We start from the raw sequence: 17683 nt of genomic DNA on the forward strand, positions 1-17683 counted from the left end.
AACTGGCGAAGATGCTTTCAGAAAACTTTAAGCGTTGCCTAGGCTACCCCTCCTCTTTTGGGTCTATAGCGGATCAGGTTGGTTGAGAGACTGTTGTGGGGGTAGCGTGTTATGTGCAGTGAAAGGCTATTGTCATCTGGATTTGTGTGGTTTACCGTAAAGCTTCCCCCCGCAGTAGGGGTGAACTCACGCCTAGAGAGAGCAAAGTGCGGCATAGCTTCCAGAGAGCATCGCTGTTGTTCACACATAACGCCATCCCAGTCAGAGCAGCCCTTTGTTTCACTAGTTTGAGCCAGATGACTTTTACTGTCTTTGAGAATTTCAAATCATAGGCTCACAGTCATAAGTCACTTTATTTAAACACGTTTTGATATGACGTAGCCAGTCGGCCTATAGCCTACCTTTTCAGATTCCCCTCCATCGATGAAATTAAATGTCTAAAGAAACAATTCGAAAACAAAAACATATCTTTATAATAGCCTACATTTTTTATTCAGAGATCATTTCAAAGCATCACAGTAAGCATAAACACTCTTAAAGAGTTAAAAAAATAAAGGCTTTGGGATGGCAAAACATATATAGATATTTCCCCGAAGAACTGAGAGGCGATGTTTGAAAGTTTGCCTTTTCTGAGAGTGATCCAGCCCGGCAGCTGCGCTCATCAGCAGTTGAACAATAACAACTTCGGCTCTGCGGTGTTAACAGGTCATGCGTATCAATTGACTATACACTTTTCTTTCAAAGGGGAAGTTGGCCTATCAACTCGGCTGGACCACTTTGGTTTGGGTTCGTTAATTTACAAAAAAAAAAAAAAAACGGCGGTAACATCTCCATTAGGCTACTCCTGTATGTGACGGCAGATTATTGAACAAATCACTGATGAGCCCTTTGAGAAGAACACAACATCAATTAAAAAACGATAGGACACATAATCCACCAGCCATCCAAGAAAATATAGAAAACAAACACTTAAAAGTAAACATTAGAATCACATCGGCTTTAAAACTAGCTATTCTATATAAAATGGTGGACTTGCAAGTGAATGTACCTAAATAAACTAATTCCTGTTTTATGTCCTTTATTCCTCCGTGAACCATGACGCGTAAAATGTTTCTGAGACAGTGGGCAGACGGTGTGCCCATTTATTAACTTCTCCGTGTGCAGTAGCATAGAAAATAGTGTTTTCTCATGTTTCAGTTCTGACTGAATGAGAAAAAGGTAGGTGCAAATCTTTTTATCATCTTACAAAAGAAACAGCATCAACAAAAACAACAAAGACAAAAAATGAGCTATCCACTGGATCAGTTGTGTTGATACTGACAGTGAAAAGCAGGAGCTCACACATAATTCCTCTTGTCATAGTCCCCGTTTGCTGTGGCCCGTTTCGTCGTGGGAGCGTATTGGACAGAGTAGCCGGAGTTTCCCGAGGATGGACATGAACAACAAAGTATGGCACCGCCGACAAGCAGGAGCGCCGTGGCCGCCCATCCGATGTAGAGCGCAGCGCCAATCTCGCGCTTCTTGGCCGTGGGCACCTGTGGGTTGTAGAAATCCGAGATGATGTTATTGGCCATCCAACACAGGGGCACGAGCACGAAAATGCCGCTCACAATGTAGATGATCCCCCCGACGTTCACCACGCGCGCCTTCACGTTCTCCGCGCGGATGCAGTTGGTGCACTGGGCGCCCGCTATCACCACCATGAGCCCGATGACACCCATCATACCCGAGATAACTGTGAGAGCCCTGGCAGCCTGCAGGTCGTGGCCGAGCGCAAGCATTGAATCGTGCACCTTGCACTGCATCTGTCCGGTGCTCTGCACTGCACAAGACATCCACAGCCCGTCCCAGATGGTCTGTGCTACTACGATGTTGGCTTCGATGAACGCCGTCACCTTCCACATGGGTAGCCCGCAGGCCACCATCTCCAGGAGAGTGCCAATCACGCATAACCCCAAACCCAAAATCTCAAGTCCAGCGGAGGCCATCTTTAAGTCCTTATGAAGGTGTCGTTTAGTAATTTGAAGTAAAATATCCTGTTATTTCCACGTCTTGTTTTCCTAAAACTATTTTTTAAATTCAGCTAAAGTTGAATAACGGTATTATATGGATGGTGAACGAAGCTACATCACTCCAGTTGCGCTTTTCTGTTGGACTCCTGCTCCTCTCGACACTGCGTGAGAAACTAGCTGAAGAGAAATAATGGACCTGCGGATATATGTGTGTCTGCCAGTGAGTGTGTATTTGGGTGTTGGAGTAAGGGGGGGTGCTCAACAAGTGTTCAAGCCAGAGAGGAAACTTTCACCCAATCAGACGTCATCGCATTTTTCCTTCGCCAATGAGAGAGCAGAAAACTTGGATGAGTGGATGCGAAGGGGGTATGTGTGTGTGTGTGTGTGTGTGTGTGTGTGAAGAGCGTTCCGCTAAGTGTGGGACAGTTGAAATTATGCATAGATCGACCGGGAAAGAATGACATATTTAGATGAAGGAAGTACTCAGACTAGGATATAGTGTTGTATAGCTTAGTATACATAGTTAGATTATGTATTAATTACAATTAAGAAACAGAATGTCATGCAGAGTTCCTTTTTGGAATTAAATATGTATATCTCTATAATATTTTTTTCTTTTAAGTCATATTTTAATTTATCTAAGCGTGCATTCCTCTTCCTTTGTAGAATAAAATATCGGCTTCATTGTAAGTCAGGGATTCCCTCAATTAACTTTCGGAGAAACTAAAGTTATATTACTACTATGCATACAAATATATAGGCTAGCCGCTAGCCCAGGGGTTCCTAAACTTTTCCATGACAAGGCCCCCCAAAGGTTCTGGCCAAGCCCCCCCTTTTGCAAGATCGCCCATCGATGATGCTATGGCAAATGCACAAATAAGCCAGAAGCACTTTGCGATGGAGCATACAGTGTGAAAATTGCATTTGGGGCTTCCTGCTATATGAGAGCTATCACTCTACTATTATTCCCAGTCATTATCATGGAAAATATAATGTTCAGATATGTGACAAATGATTATAATGGTATGTCATAATAACCCTCATAGTAATAGGTATAATTGTTTTTTTTTACATTTACTTACTTCCAACTTGCTGCGGCCGTCCTGATGCCCTCTTGCGGCCCCCGGCCCCCACTGTGAAAAAAACATTAGGCTAGTCAACACACAGGCCACACACACAGGCCACTAGGCTAGTCTACACACAGGCCACACACACAGGCCACTAGGCTAGTCTACACACAGGCCACTAAGCTAGTCTACACACAGGCCACACACACAGGCCACTAGGCTAGTCTACACACAGGCCACACACACAGGCCACTAGGCTAGTCTACACACAGGCCACTAGGCTAGTCTACACACAGGCCACACACACAGGCCACTAGGCTAGTCTACACACAGGCCACACACACAGGCCACTAGGCTAGTCTACACACAGGCCACTAGGCTAGTCTGCACACAAGCCACTAGGCTTGTCTACACACAGGCCACTAGGCTAGTCTACACACATACTGGTAGGTCTATGTGTAAATACAGAAATCTTGCGCACCTGACCTGACCCTCTCAACAAACACTTATGGACTTCTTTGCTCCATCATTATTGCAGATATGACAGGCCTGAACACATTCTGTTATGGAAAAGAAGTGATCAAATGCCATGGATGGAATCCCTTGACCCGGGACACTGGAGCCAGTCAGGGAACATACCGAATGAACAAACTTATAAAACTCATAACTTTTATATGACTGGCTCATTTAGGATCAATGGGATAACCAAATACAACCAAACAGAACAAAATCTCTTCTCTTCCCTTCTCTTCTGTTCTTTAAGTCTGTCTTCTAAACTTTTAAGCATGGACTATCTAACAAAAACTGTTTTTTCTTTTGAACTCTCTGTGTGGGTGGCTGTGCACCTCTATCCACAGCCATATATGGCTCTGACCAGAGTGACTTGGGACTGTGATTCATGGGTCTTTTTTCAATACTTTCACAAGGGTTTTTAAGTGAAGAAATTGTAGGTGTCCCTGTCCTACACATCTGGGAAGAGGTACAGGAGCCTCCACTCCCGCACCACCAGACTCAGCAACAGCTTCATCTACCAGGCTGTTGAACTCTCTCCCCTCAGTCACCAGCCATCAAGAAGATGACCCACGCCACTTGCACACTTCAGGAAACAAAAACTGTTACACTGATGCTGCTATGACCGAACTGTCTTTGCACTACCACGCCACTTGCAAACTTAATTTAAATGTCTATTTATTGGTGTGATATGTCTTAATGTTTTTAGCTATGTCTAGTTTTTTAATTCTAGTCTAGTTTTTAACTACATGTCTTTGTCTTCACCGTGGGATGGATGGAAACGTAATTTCGATTGCTTTGTATGTCTGGAACATGTGAAGAATCGACAATAAAGCTGACTTTGACTTTGATGTGTGTGCGCGCGCGCGCGCCCGTAGTAGCCTTGTGTGTGCCTTCTGCACGTCTGTGTATCAACAAAGGATGATAACTCTACCACTAGACTTTATATATATGCCTATGCTAGTTGAAGGCTATAGAAGACATTTTCATTTCCAAATAGTTCCCGTGTGAGCGTAACATAGGCCTATTTTTGTTTTGTTTACAGAGTTGTACTCTTTGACAACTTTTAGGAATTTGGTGACCCAGAGCGTGTGTAGACACGCCTGTCAGCGTTGCAGAGACTGCAGACCTATGTTGAAGCTGATGGCCTAGGCAGCCATCTTGACTCAAAATTATCATTGTGCCAGTACAACGGGAAAGCTTCTTCAAGAGCCACAATGGCCTCGGTACCACAGCGCCCCGCCCGACAGCAGAAATGAGAATTGTGGGATAAGGGCGGAATTCATTGGACAAGTTTCCGGATTCCCAGGGTTGGCCTGTGGCGGCGGGGTGAACGAAAGCGAGGATAAAACTTCATCGTTTGTGTTACATCGCTTATTAAGCAGAGGTAAGGACCACTGCTAGAGATGAATCGCGTTATTGTTGGGTTCCTATGAGTAGCGACAATTTGTTTTACCGAGTCCGAATTGAAACTTCACGTTACATGCTTAGGCTATTGATTGTGAGAGAGACACTGTTGCAGATCACAAAAGTAGCCTATCACAGAAAGGTTACATTTGTGTTGCAAAAGTCGCCCTTTGTAAAAGAGATTACAGTTAGGCTCGGGAACGATTGCAACTAAACTTACAAAAGTCACGCAGGCTACTTGCTTTTAAGCTGTTGTATTCTTTTGCCAAAGTTAGTGTCGTCCCTGACTGAACTATATATATTTTTTAATCAGGGCGGGGGTGCTTTGGCAGTTGGACGTCAAACATTCGCCAATAGGCTATCGTCTTTATAGCCCTAGGCCTATGGTAAACGCCTAGATCAGTAGGCTACATCAAAATTGGTTGTGATTAGTATTAGTTCAAAATATGAACTAATCATATTTAACACGAAAGAGTAGGCTATGCCTTATTTCCAGTAGGCCTAAGCCTGTTTTAAAATGAATCATACTCGTCTCACACAACAGACAGCAAAAACTCGGGTCTCCGTTTAAAACAGCTGATGGATGACCCTCAATGGAATTCCTGGAACAGACTATGGGAATTGACATATTGCACGGTTTAATGCTCAGTGAAAGGCTTTACATGTGTGCTCTAACACAACCACATTTGGCAGAATACACGTTGACATCATGTTTCATAACAGATTGAATCATTTTTGTTGTGAGGGACAATAGTCGCGATATGGCAATAGGCCAGCATTCAATGTTGCCTTGGCGCATTCTTTGCAGACCTATCTTTTGGCCACAGACCAGTTGCGCCACAGAGAGAAAGATGACATAGAAAAAGAAACAACAGTTTTTGTCGGAAACACTCTAAGATGCAATCGGGCCTAGGCCTGTCAGGACTACAATAGCTGGTCAGATGCTTTGGTCAGGGCTTCAGGAAGGCCAGAGGTTATCTCCAGGTCATGCAGTTTAAATGCTTTACAGTGGAGAGAGGCCACCCAAGGGGCCGTCAGCTAGGCCTACTATGAATCCAGTGCTGCCTGAGCAAGTAGGCAAGGCTATTGATGCCTGGAAAGTTTAACAGCGTGGTTTGGATACATTTGGTGTCATTCTTGCATAAGGAAGAGGACGAGAAAGAGTTAGAGAGAGCAATATAGGAAAAAGAGAGAAAGACAATGCAGTATGAAGCAAAAGGTGGACAGAGACCGAGAAACAGGGATGGAGAAATATAAAAGACCTAGAAGCAAGAAAAATTGAATATGGATTTGGAGGAACCAAAAGAGAAGGAAAAAAGTTAGGTGAGGAGGAACTGAGAGAAAATAACGAGGGATGTTGGACTGGAGACGAGTGACCTCTGTGTGATCTCAGATACTTCCTGTCCTCTCTAAATGGCCGTCAACGAGAGCGTGTGAAGTGAACTGTCAAAACATCCATCACAGTGTGGATGTGTGTGTGTGTCTGACAGAGTATGTGACAAGTGTAAAATGTGTGTGTTCTGGTATTTACCACCTAGTGACAAAGTAATTCATCAGGTATACCATTCTCTCTCTCTATGAATAGTGAATAGATACATAATTCCAGCCTTTTATTAAACACTTAATTCTTCTTTATTAAACACTGTCAATGCAGAATCTTTCTTTGAAGGGGGTTTAAACGTTAACGTCTCTCTTTCTCTGTGTGTTTGTGAACTCTGTGTCACTATAGGTCACCCAGTATAAAGCAGCCAGTAGAGGAATTTGGATTAGAATCAAACACTGTTTAAACCCCCTTACGGCAGATATTAACATTTCTCACTTTAAGCTATTGTTTATGAATGTGGAGGGGGTAGGATTACTCCAAAGGCATTTCTTATGCCATAAAAGACTTAAACTGGACGGGGTCTACCAAAGCGATTGTGTGTGTATGTGTGTGTAAGTGGTTACTTAGGAATCAGCATGGAAGCTTGAGTCTACTGTTCTGATAGTCTTGCCTGGCGTGGGGTTTTCTGTAATTAACATGGCGATCATAGGACCCATAATGGATCTGTTAAATGAATCTGCCACTTGCTGTTTTCCCGACGTGGTTGCAGCACTTCTGTGGGTGGCTGTCCCGGACACTGGGCACAGAATCGACTGTAGTTTTATTTAAGGTCTGTTTGTTTTCTTGACTGTGTTTTTCTCTGGTCTTCCTGTGTGTGTGTGTGTGTGTGTGTGTGTGTGTGTGTGTGTGTGTGTGTGTGTGTGTGTGTGTGTGTGTGTGTGTGTGTGTGTGTGTGTGTGTGTGTGTGTGTGTGTGTGTGTGTGTGTGTGTGTGTGTGTGTGTGTGTGTGTGTGTGTGTGTGTGTGTGTGTGAGAGAGACAGAGTGGTGACTCTGTTAGTCCCTCTGCACTGTGTGTGTATGAGAGTGAAAGAGAGAGAGAGAGACATAGGAAAGCCTTCAGGAAAATCAGTGATAAACAGCATTGTTCTTCAGCAGAGCTGATGAAACACAGATTGAACATTTTGCCTCTTAGTGTGTTTTCTGGACACACACACACACAGACACACACACACAGACACACACACACACACAGTGCTTATCGCTAATGACCTGTCCGGTTTAGCACAAGTCATTACAGCATCACTCGGCACGTAGTGTAAAGTCACGCATCTCGCTGCATTTCTTAGAAATACACAGCAGTTCAGCATATTGTACCCAAGTAAGTACAGTACATGCACATGGAGACAAAACAGAGAGACAGAGAGAGAGATTGAGACAGAAGAGCACTTTCTTCTTTACTGTCAAAAGAATTAAGAAACTATGAAGAATTAAGAAAACCCTTTTTCCATACATTTAAAACCATCTACCCAAATTTCGAAGAGCTAAAAAAAATAAAAAATTCTGTCCTTTCAGAAGAGGGTCCTTCAGCTGCCTTGGCAGCAAAATGTATATTATGCCATAACCTGAGGGACCCTAGTGTAATGTAAATATAAATCTTTTTGACATGGACACATGCAGACATAAACAATGTTTTTACTTGTGTGTGTGTGGGGGGGGTATATTGTATTGTATTGTTTTCTTTTTCTTCTTTTCTTATTCTTTTCTTTTCTCCATCCTTATTTCATCTTCTATTACATATATTACCTATGGATAATTTAGATCTATGTATGGTATGTTACATATAAATGTCTATATAATGTTTTGTGTGATTGCTTCAATGCAAATGCCCTTTTTTGTCATGTCAATAAAGCACCTTTGAATTGAATTGAGAGAGATCAGTGCTGTTGTGGGTTTGGCTTCTGTGCGGCTCAGAAGTGAGTGTTTGGTTTCAGTTCAGAACTGACTTTACTGTAAAGGCTGGGTGGTTATCAGTGTTTGTGCTGTCTGGGGTATTTTGTTGGCAGAGAGAGACCCTCCCTCCCCCACAAACACACACACATTCTTGATGAAGGTTACATTCATCATTGGTACCAATATTGTCATTAGGTCTTTGTGTATATTTGAGTGGAAGGTTTAGAAACTCCTAAGCTTTGTTAGATCTGTCTGTGAATGTGTATGCATTTATCAGTGAAATGAGGGATTGTGCTTGACTCTTCAGTCTAGTTCTGAGGGAATGTGTTTCGACACTTCAAGTGTGTGTGCCTTTGTAGATTGGCCCTCTGTGGTTAGTACATTCTTTCCTCTTTTTCTACACCACCAATGTGTTTCCTGTAATAGCTGGGTCAGATTACATGATTTTTTGTCTGCCATGATGGTCTTTTAGGATTGACCATGTCAGATTATGCAATCCTAGAGCCATACATTTCTGCTGTGTCTCGCTTGGCTACAATAGGTAATAGGTAACATACAAAAAATGGAGACGACAAGATTTCATTTTTCCTTAAATGCTCTAATTGTGTGTGTGTGTGTGTGTGTGTGTGTGTGTGTGTGTGTGTCTCTGTGTGTGTGTGTGTGTGTGTGTGTGTGTGTGTGTGTCTGTCTGTCTGTCTGTCTGTCTGTCTGTCTGTCTGTGTCTCCTACTACAGGACTCTCAGTAGTGGCCATGTCTCAGTCTGGAGAGAAGGGAAAGGTGAGACCCGCGGAGCTGATGGAGGAGTACAGCGCTGCTCCACCATCTCAGGCAGGACAACTAAAGAGCAAACACACACACACACACACGCACTCACGCCTGATGGAAGAGTCCGTCCGCACTCCACTAGGGCGGCGACCACTAGTCCATCAGTCTGTGCATTATTCTCCTGATTAAACGATTCATTGTTGCAACTATGTTTCTTCCATATTAGACAGGATAAGTAAAACAAATAGTTGTGCTCTTCATATATGACTAAAGCCTTGGGGGTCTATATTTAATATGTTTGTGTGTGTGTGTGTGTGTGTGTGTGTGTGTGTGTGTGTGTGTGTGTGTGTGTGTGTGTGTGTGTGTGTGTGTGTGTGTGTGTGTGTGTGTGTGTGTGTGTGTGTGTGTGTGTGTGTGTGTGTGTGTGTGTGTGTGTGTGTGTGTGTGTAATAGTTCACAGAGGCGGCAGGCTATGTGGGCTTTGCTAACCTCCCCAATCAAGTGCACAGGAAATCAGTGAAGAAAGGTTTCGAGTTCACTCTCATGGTTGTAGGTGAGTCACCAATGTCACAGACACAAGCAAGCACACACATACACAGTCTTCTCTCTCTCTCTCTCTCTCTGTCACACACACACATCCACATGCTACCTGTACATACAGCACCAATATGTCATTCTAGATTCTAGTGCTGTTTACATTCATATGTGTTGATCTTTTTCTTTCTCTCTCTCTCCCTCCCTCTCTTTCTCTCTCTCTCTCTCTCACACACACTCACACACTGTTTTCCTGATGGTTTAGGGGAGTCTGGTTTAGGTAAATCGACTCTGATCAACAGCCTGTTTCTGACCGACCTTTACCCCGAGCGCTACATACCTGGAGCTGCAGGTAACGCACACACACACACACACACACACAGACTCACTGCCTTTTACACACTTTCGTTTTCTTATTCAAACACATGGACATTCTAGCACACACACCTGCACATTCAGTCAGCAAATTCTTAATTCTCTATTGCTGACTTCTTATTGCTGTTTTATGCACACACACACACACACACACACACAGTCCAGTGGGGGCTCAGACTGCTGGTCCCTTGTAATGACCTCGCTGAGCTCCCCTGTAATATAATGCAGACTGCAGGTTATTGGCTGAGGTAAAAAGCGCCCTGGGGGAGGCCGACATGACTCAAACAGATGAGCTCTGGACACACACACACACACACACACACACACACACACACAGATGATCTCTGGAGACACACACACACACACACACACACACACACACACACACAGATGAGCTCTGGAGACACACACACACACACACACACACACACACACACACACACACACACACACACACACACACACACACACACACAGATGAGCTCTGGAGACACACATACATACACACACACACACACACACACACACACAGATGAGCTCAGTGGCTCAGGCAAGCATCCTGGGAATGACTTGGCTTAGGTGGGTCCCCGTGGGAGAGGACCTGCTCCTGATCCAGCCTGAATCCTCCACTCACCATCCCCTCCACTTCCCCAGAGGGCCATGGGGAATAACATTACTTATTAAAGCAATAGTTAAAGTTCAAGTTAGCAGACATTTCTATTTTCAAAGCAACAAACAATCAAACCTGAGTCGACTGATTGTGACGTTACTGCTACTCTGGCATACCTGTACTGAAAGTAGTGCATATGATATGTGATATACATTTACATTACGCACACTCTGCAGCTTTAAAGTTGCCTAGCAACATAAGTGACTTTGCTTATTTGCGTGAAGAAAAGCAATCTACATATATATAAAAACTTTTAACAATTCTTAACAATGTTATGACTTTGTGCTTGTAATTAATTTGACGTATGCTCACATCGGTGTTGCTAAGCACTGTTTAGAAGTTTCTAGCATTGTTAGCTAATGTCCCCGATGTTACAGCTCCTTATGGAAACACAACACCGAGGCCACACACCGATGTTTAAGACCGGGGAAAAGCCTTGGGCCTGCCCCGGTCCCTAATTGAAAAGAGCCATAGTAGTCTGAATCAATCCAAGACCTTTTACTCTGAAACAGTTTAGTCTGGTGTATGGTGGAGGGATGGTTATGACTATTCTACACAGTATGTGGACATGGTGAAGACAACTCTCACAGACACCCCAATGCCATAGAGGTTTTCTGCCCAAGAAGAACATTTAATCTCGGTGAAAAAGGCAGAAGATGACAAACATTCCATATGTGGTGGCCAGTGGCCAAAAGAAACAAATATCAAAGGGAAATGTATCTAGCCCCAAATCCGCCATGCTTACTACGTCTGGAAGCACGTATGGGATTGGATTACATAATATGACATCAAAGAAATTATTTATGGTATAGAAGTGCCCCCCCCCCAAAAAAAAAAAAAAAAAACTGCATTGGAGTGCTTTAATTGTATGAAACATTGGAATTTGTCCATTTTTGGCAGTGGATACTTTCTCAGACTTTTTTGCTGAACAATCTGCTTACACTGACCTCAGGTGTGTGGTAGGTCAGGCTGTGTTTTTGTTTCAGAGGGGCTTAATAGCAGCATATGTTCTATAAATACAGATGAAAAGAACGGGCTAGCCACAGGGGGTTCCCTCCCAGTGTGTATTTGTATTCACAGCAGGGTTCCCCAGAATGCCCGACTTACAAACAGTATAAACTGAAGGGATTTTTATGTTCTAATACCAAGCAAGAATGACCATAGGCTTGCCACATGACTAACTATACAGTACAAAAACATATTACACACACACACTCACACACAAACACATACACAGAGGCTATAAACTCAACATGTTTTGCTTTACAAATGTTAATTTTGTGCAGACTGTGAGTGAATGAATATGGGTGCTTGAATGGTAGTGAGAGTATGAATGGTAGTGAGAGTATGTATTCTATGTGTGTTCTTTATACTATGACAGTTTTCCTATATTGAACATGGACTGAGTACTGAAGTTAGTTTTTAATACTGATTATGAGTATGGAGTGTGTATGAGTTAGTATATATTGTGTGGACTGAGTTGTATGGTATGTTTGTGGCGTCCTCAGAGAAGATTGAGCGCACAGTGCAGATCGAGGCGTCAACGGTGGAGATTGAGGAACGCGGTGTGAAACTGCGGCTGACTGTTGTGGACACTCCTGGGTATGGAGACGCCATCAACAGCCAAGACTGGTGAGGCAAAGTGTTTGTATCTGTGTGTGTGAGAGAGATGAAAATGAGAGAGAGACATACGTCACTGGCTGTGAGACTGTGCCTGGCTTTTGTTGTTTTTCATAATCTTTGTCAATGTGTTTGTTTTTTTGAGCTGTTGACATCAGGAGTGTGATCACTGCATGCGTGTGTGTGCGCCCATGTGTGTTTATGTGTGCTTGTGTGTTTAACCATTTGTGTGTGTGTGTGTGTGTGTGTGTGTGTGTGTGTGTGTGCACGTGTGTTTAAGGAATGCTGAGCGTGTCCTGTTTGCAGTAGCCCAGTGGAAATGGAAATCTCTGCATGAAATCAATTGCAAATGAAAAATGGTGCCCTCCTGAGGCCTGTTGTTTCCACGGTTACCTGAGCTCCCTTGTCAGACCCCAGAAACTCCAGTCCTACCAAACGTCCCTCCTGAGATGAACTTACGTGACTTGAGCAGTGTGCTGCTTTATGTGAACTCTGCATAGGCCTATGTGTTTATACTAGGGATGCGTCAATTATGATACCGTAGCTACCGATACGTGGTTTAAGCTAACCAGTTGGCAGATAACCAATGCAGATACCGATTTTTCAAGTTAGTTTGTTTTCTCACAGTTATGTTGTTAATTATATCCTTCAGTGGCAGGGGAATGCATCATTATCATTATGAAAATATCTCACCCATTTCCAAGTCTTTCTGCCCTAGCTTTGAATCTGGCATTCTGCACATAACACAACATTTAGCTAGTAATATAACAGATAGGCTAAACATCAGCTACTTCCATTGCTATTGTCACCCCTGGTAAAAATGACTAAATAGAAGTATAAAAAAAATAATCTTCAACATCAACAAGGCATGTATTGGGGTGGTACTGATGTTAGGCTGATATATTGGTGCAGCTCTAGCTTATGCAGCATACATGCTCTCTACCTTTTATTCCTTTATGTGGTTATTAAAGGAACACGCCAACAAGGCTGCCTCAGAGTTAGATAATGGACCCCTCTTCTCTGTGTAACTTTAGCCTAGCTTAGCATAATATACTGGAAGTGGGTTAGACCAGTTAGCATATAGCTCCCTTTTAGCTATAGGCTAATATTCAGTTGTCTGGGTCTGTTGTACCTTCGATTTTATTCACCCATGTGTAACGGAGGCGAACTGAGCTAGCATGCTAGTTGCGTGTGTAAATCCTCACACCCTTAACCTTAAGAATACTTCTAACCGCTGAGTTGGGAGCCTGGGCTTTTAGCTCAGTGGTTAGAGCATTCGACTCCCATGCCGGTGTGCGTTGAGGTGGCGGGTTTGAGCGCCGTGAGTGGTGGACGAACCGACCTCTCTTACACATGGAACAACAAGAGCTTTGATATTGTTGTTTTCTCTGCATCTGGTTGTTTTGACACTCATGAGCCTATACAGTGTGATTAGTCCCCTGCCATTCAAAATTGATGTATTAACCTGAACAAATTAGCAGTCCAAAATCTTTACTCCAAAACACCTTCCATCTCTCTCTCTCTCTTTCTTTCTTTCTTTCTTTCTTTCTTTCTTTCTTTCTTTATTTCTTTCTTTATTTTTTCTTTCTTTCTCTCAGTTTTAAGACCATCATCCAGTACATTGATAACCAGTTTGAGCGCTACCTACACGATGAGAGTGGCCTGAATCGCAGACACATCGTGGACAACAGAGTCCACTGCTGCTTCTACTTCATCTCTCCGTTTGGACACGGGTAATAAAAAAACACACACACAAGCACGCACACACACTGTAACTGTCCATACACACACATACAGTATATGAATGAAAGTACACTGTCTTTTATTGTTGAATTATCAAGTCTCTTTTGATATTTTTTTGTGTGTCTTATACAGATTGAAGCCATTGGACGTTGAGTTTATGAAGGCCATACACAGTAAGGTGAACATTGTGCCAGTCATCGCCAAAGCGGACACACTAACTTTGAAGGAGAGGGATCGTCTTAAGAGAAGGGTGAGCACACACACACACACACACACACACACACACACAGAAATTCCCATGCATAAATTCCCTTCTTGTATCTTATAAACACATCAGACCTCCAGCACTTAACAGCCCATCTTGGTGCCCTATATTGATATCGAAACTATTGCCTGTGTTGACGCCATTGTAAGTGTTTCAGGAAAAACATTATTAAGCTCAATTTCAGTAGTAGTGTGTCACAGGAGAAGAGGAGCCACAAACATGCAGTCTTGAATGTGAAGTGGCTCCTCTGAGAGATATCAGCCTTGGCCGAAAGCCGTTCAGTCCAACAGAGGGATGTTTGGGATGTGCTGTTACAGAACCAGGTTAAGCCACTGAAAGGAATCCAAATCCTGATTTCACACACACACACACACACACACACACACACACACACACACACACACACACACACACACTCATTGTCAGGCTAGGACTATTAGCATTTGGCAACAAAACGCACTTATTTAACCAGTTTTGGCAGAGTGGCTTATTAGTGCTATGTGGAAAACTTAATGTTAATTGAATTGCATTTACGTACACTTACACACTTAAGACGCCAGTGCGCTTCAAGATACACAGATGTAGACGTGTGCACGTACACACACACACACGTATACATATACATATACATACATGGGAGATTCCCATTCTTAGATATTGTTCTTATCTTAGATAAAAAAAAGTGTGTGTGAATGCATGTATTGTTGTGAGAAAAGCTTTCTGAGAATGGAGTCCCTTTTTACAATATTGTGTGTGTGTGTGTGTGTGTGTATCTCTCTGTGTCTCTGTGTGTGTGTTAATGAAATAATGGGATAGTATAAATAGGACATCCTGCCTCTCAATCTTTTGAATGACTTTGTAGGCCTCTCACAGATTCCCTATTTGATCTTGACTTTAGAGCTGTGTGTGTGTTTATGTATCAGATGTTATTGTAATATTCTGATTTTCCCTTCTTTTACACACGTGCGTATGCACATACTTACAGACACGCGCAAGTACATGCACACAGACGCGCACACACACACAGAAGTGCTGTTAGACACGGATGAGCCACTGGCTGAATTAGGATGCTGGGTAATCTTACTAATGGGAGTTACTTCCTGTTTGGCTAATTGCTCACAGGATATTTTGGGTGCTAATGATTCACCCTGCGCCACAAGGCACGATGACAATGTTCAGTTGCTAAATGGCCTTATTTTTAGTCTGTCCAGTTGTTAGGGCTTTTAAACTACTCTAAACAAAGCACAACAAATAGTTTTTAAGAACTTCAGGAACTGTTTTCATTAGTATCCTTACTTGCATTTAATGGTTTAACGATCCTGAAATAGTCAGTGCAAATGAAGAACCCATGCCACACACACACACACACACACACACACACACACACATAAAACAACACCCATGCACTCACTTAAAATGTGACTTACACAAGATACTATTTATGCCATTTTGTTGATGACTAAGTTTGTCAGTGAAAGTAGAAGTAGAGTAGAGAGTACAGTGTTTCCCAAAGAAATGAATTCCATTTGTGGTGGTTGGTTTGCAGAATGCAAACAGGGTTTAACAAATTAGCACAGCGTGGTTATGATTCTAACCAGATTTAAGCACAATTTAGTACAACCTGGAAAATCATTGTGTGGTGGTCAATGTTGATATTGTGGTGGGCCGCCACAAATAAGTCAATGTATGGGAAACACTGGAGTAGAAGTTTGTTTCCTGCTATGACACCAGCTGAGGTGGTGGTTTGTTGATCTCACCAGTGTTGGCCTCTGGAAAGAAAAATGCTCGAGTAGAGAAAATGTGCCATGATGAGATGAGCGGGATATTTCAGAGCGATTTCCCAAAGTCATCCATATGCTAGAGGGTGACAAACGAGGCATGTCCACACAATGGGCTCAGAATTAATCATCGCCGTTAAAATACGGGTGACAAGAGCATATGTTTTGGGAAGAGGTCAAGACCCCAAAAAATCGGCCTGAATACGGAAGCGTCTGTGGATTAATGTGACGTTTGGTAACCCACCCCTCATTCTGATAAATGACCCATTGTGTCTGTGTGTGTACGTGAGAGAGAGAGGGAGAGTGTGTCTCTGTCGTCAACTACGTCGCTGTAGGCTACTGCCTTTTCAGCGCCTTCTGCTTATGATGATTTGGTCTTTTGAATTCCTTTGGCCTTGCGATGCAATTGTAGGCTACATCAACGTGTCTCTTGCCATTCCCTCCATGTGTTCTATCACAATGCTGTCTGCCCTCATGGACAGTAGCTCCGTGATGTCTGTATCTTTCCAGGTCGGAGATTTTCTGGACAGCACTATGCCATACTATCATAACACTGGCATTTAAGTCAAGATTCAACCACATGGACGCACGAAAGAAACGTCACCGACACGCCCTCTCACTAGGTGTGAATTTTAACCGCGTGTTCTACGCTTCGTTCAGACACAGCACATTTACATAATGTCCGGAGGAAATACTAGGGGGGGGAGCAGTAGAACAACTGGCTAAGTTTGGACTTCCATATGACCGTTTATGTCGTTCAGATATACAGCCCCACCGTTTAACATCCGCCGAACCTCCGGTCTTACACGTATGTCTGAAAGGGCTTAGTGTGTCTCAATAAGCGCTTTCAGATATAACCTCCGGAGTACATGCGGAGGTTTGTCAAAAGGAGGTCCTACCCTTCGGATGATTCAGATATGATGCTAACCTGCGGACCTAATACTGACCTTATACGGACGTATGTGTGAACGAGATACACGCACATTACAGAATCTCCGTGTGGTTGTCGAGTGAGGGGTGGGGGCTTGTAGAGTTCACAAGATGCGAGATATGACGCAGAATATATGCGGCCGCTGCCTGTCACAGCTGCTTTTTGTTTACAATGTGTAGCCTATGCATTATGTAGGCTAAAGAAGACAAATCTATTGTGCGTAGGCTAATACTTGAAATAGGCTAGTCAAGTAAGCAAACAGTATTTGTATGTGTGCTTCGAATAAACACATTTATCTGTTTTCAACGTTATGTACCAGAATTACTTGGCTATAGAACCCCACATCTGGTTTCCGTTGGAGAGAGCATGCACAAACTTTATGGTAGGCTACCAGCCAATTCAGTAGGCTAACTCAAGACTGCAAGGCCATCATACAACGTTTTTAAGCAATAAACAAAATACTAACATAACGGTGAAGTTGTTCGTTTTTTCATGGTTTATTTTTTCCAAAAGCATCCTCTCCCCATGTGTCTATTGCTTTTACGTAAGGAGCTTGTAACCAAGTTGGCTTTTCTTCGTTTTCATTTTCTCTAGGCATATATGCTCAACAAATATCAGCGAGCTCAGCGAGGTATCAATGAACAGAAAACCGTGTTGGCTAACAATTTATTAAATACTCCTGTTATTGTCGTCAACGACGTCGCTGTAGGCTACTGCCTTTTCAGCGCCT

The 17683-nt window shown here is 43.0% G+C and overlaps 2 protein-coding genes across 3 annotated transcripts in view; one reads left to right on the top strand and one right to left on the bottom strand.

The window, feature by feature from the left end:
- Positions 1–465: 465 nt before the first annotated feature.
- On the bottom strand, positions 466–2203 carry cldn5a (claudin 5a). The gene has a single exon (XM_076270004.1). The coding sequence runs from the start codon at positions 1986–1988 to the stop codon at positions 1338–1340; it is 651 nt and encodes a 216-aa protein (XP_076126119.1). The 5' UTR covers positions 1989–2203; the 3' UTR covers positions 466–1337.
- A 2670-nt stretch (positions 2204–4873) lies between these two features.
- Positions 4874–17683, top strand: part of LOC143106687 (septin-2) — a 31515-nt gene continuing 18705 nt past the window's right edge. Inside the window, exons 1-7 of one of the 2 annotated variants that reach the window (XM_076271096.1) lie at positions 4874–4976; positions 9006–9100; positions 9491–9590; positions 9837–9923; positions 12125–12248; positions 13835–13969; positions 14112–14229. In XM_076271096.1, the coding sequence (XP_076127211.1) occupies positions 9023–9100; positions 9491–9590; positions 9837–9923; positions 12125–12248; positions 13835–13969; positions 14112–14229 (642 nt within the window). In that variant the 5' untranslated portion in view covers positions 4874–4976; positions 9006–9022. The remainder of the gene's footprint in view (positions 4977–9005; positions 9101–9490; positions 9591–9836; positions 9924–12124; positions 12249–13834; positions 13970–14111; positions 14230–17683) is intronic. The other variant, XM_076271097.1, reaches the window with a different exon arrangement.

The sequence above is a fragment of the Alosa pseudoharengus genome, unplaced genomic scaffold, assembly GCF_046254945.1.
Source record: "Alosa pseudoharengus isolate Yale_2024_CS ecotype anadromous, Long Island Sound unplaced genomic scaffold, YU_APseudo_1.1 YU_APseudo_1.1_scf_6, whole genome shotgun sequence".
NCBI lineage: Eukaryota > Metazoa > Chordata > Actinopteri > Clupeiformes > Clupeidae > Alosa > Alosa pseudoharengus.

Bases quoted from the DNA above. Each gene is read 5' to 3' on its own strand.
- cldn5a (XM_076270004.1), bottom strand. From the start codon at position 1,988: ATGGCCTCCGCTGGACTTGAGATTTTGGGTTTGGGGTTATGCGTGATT.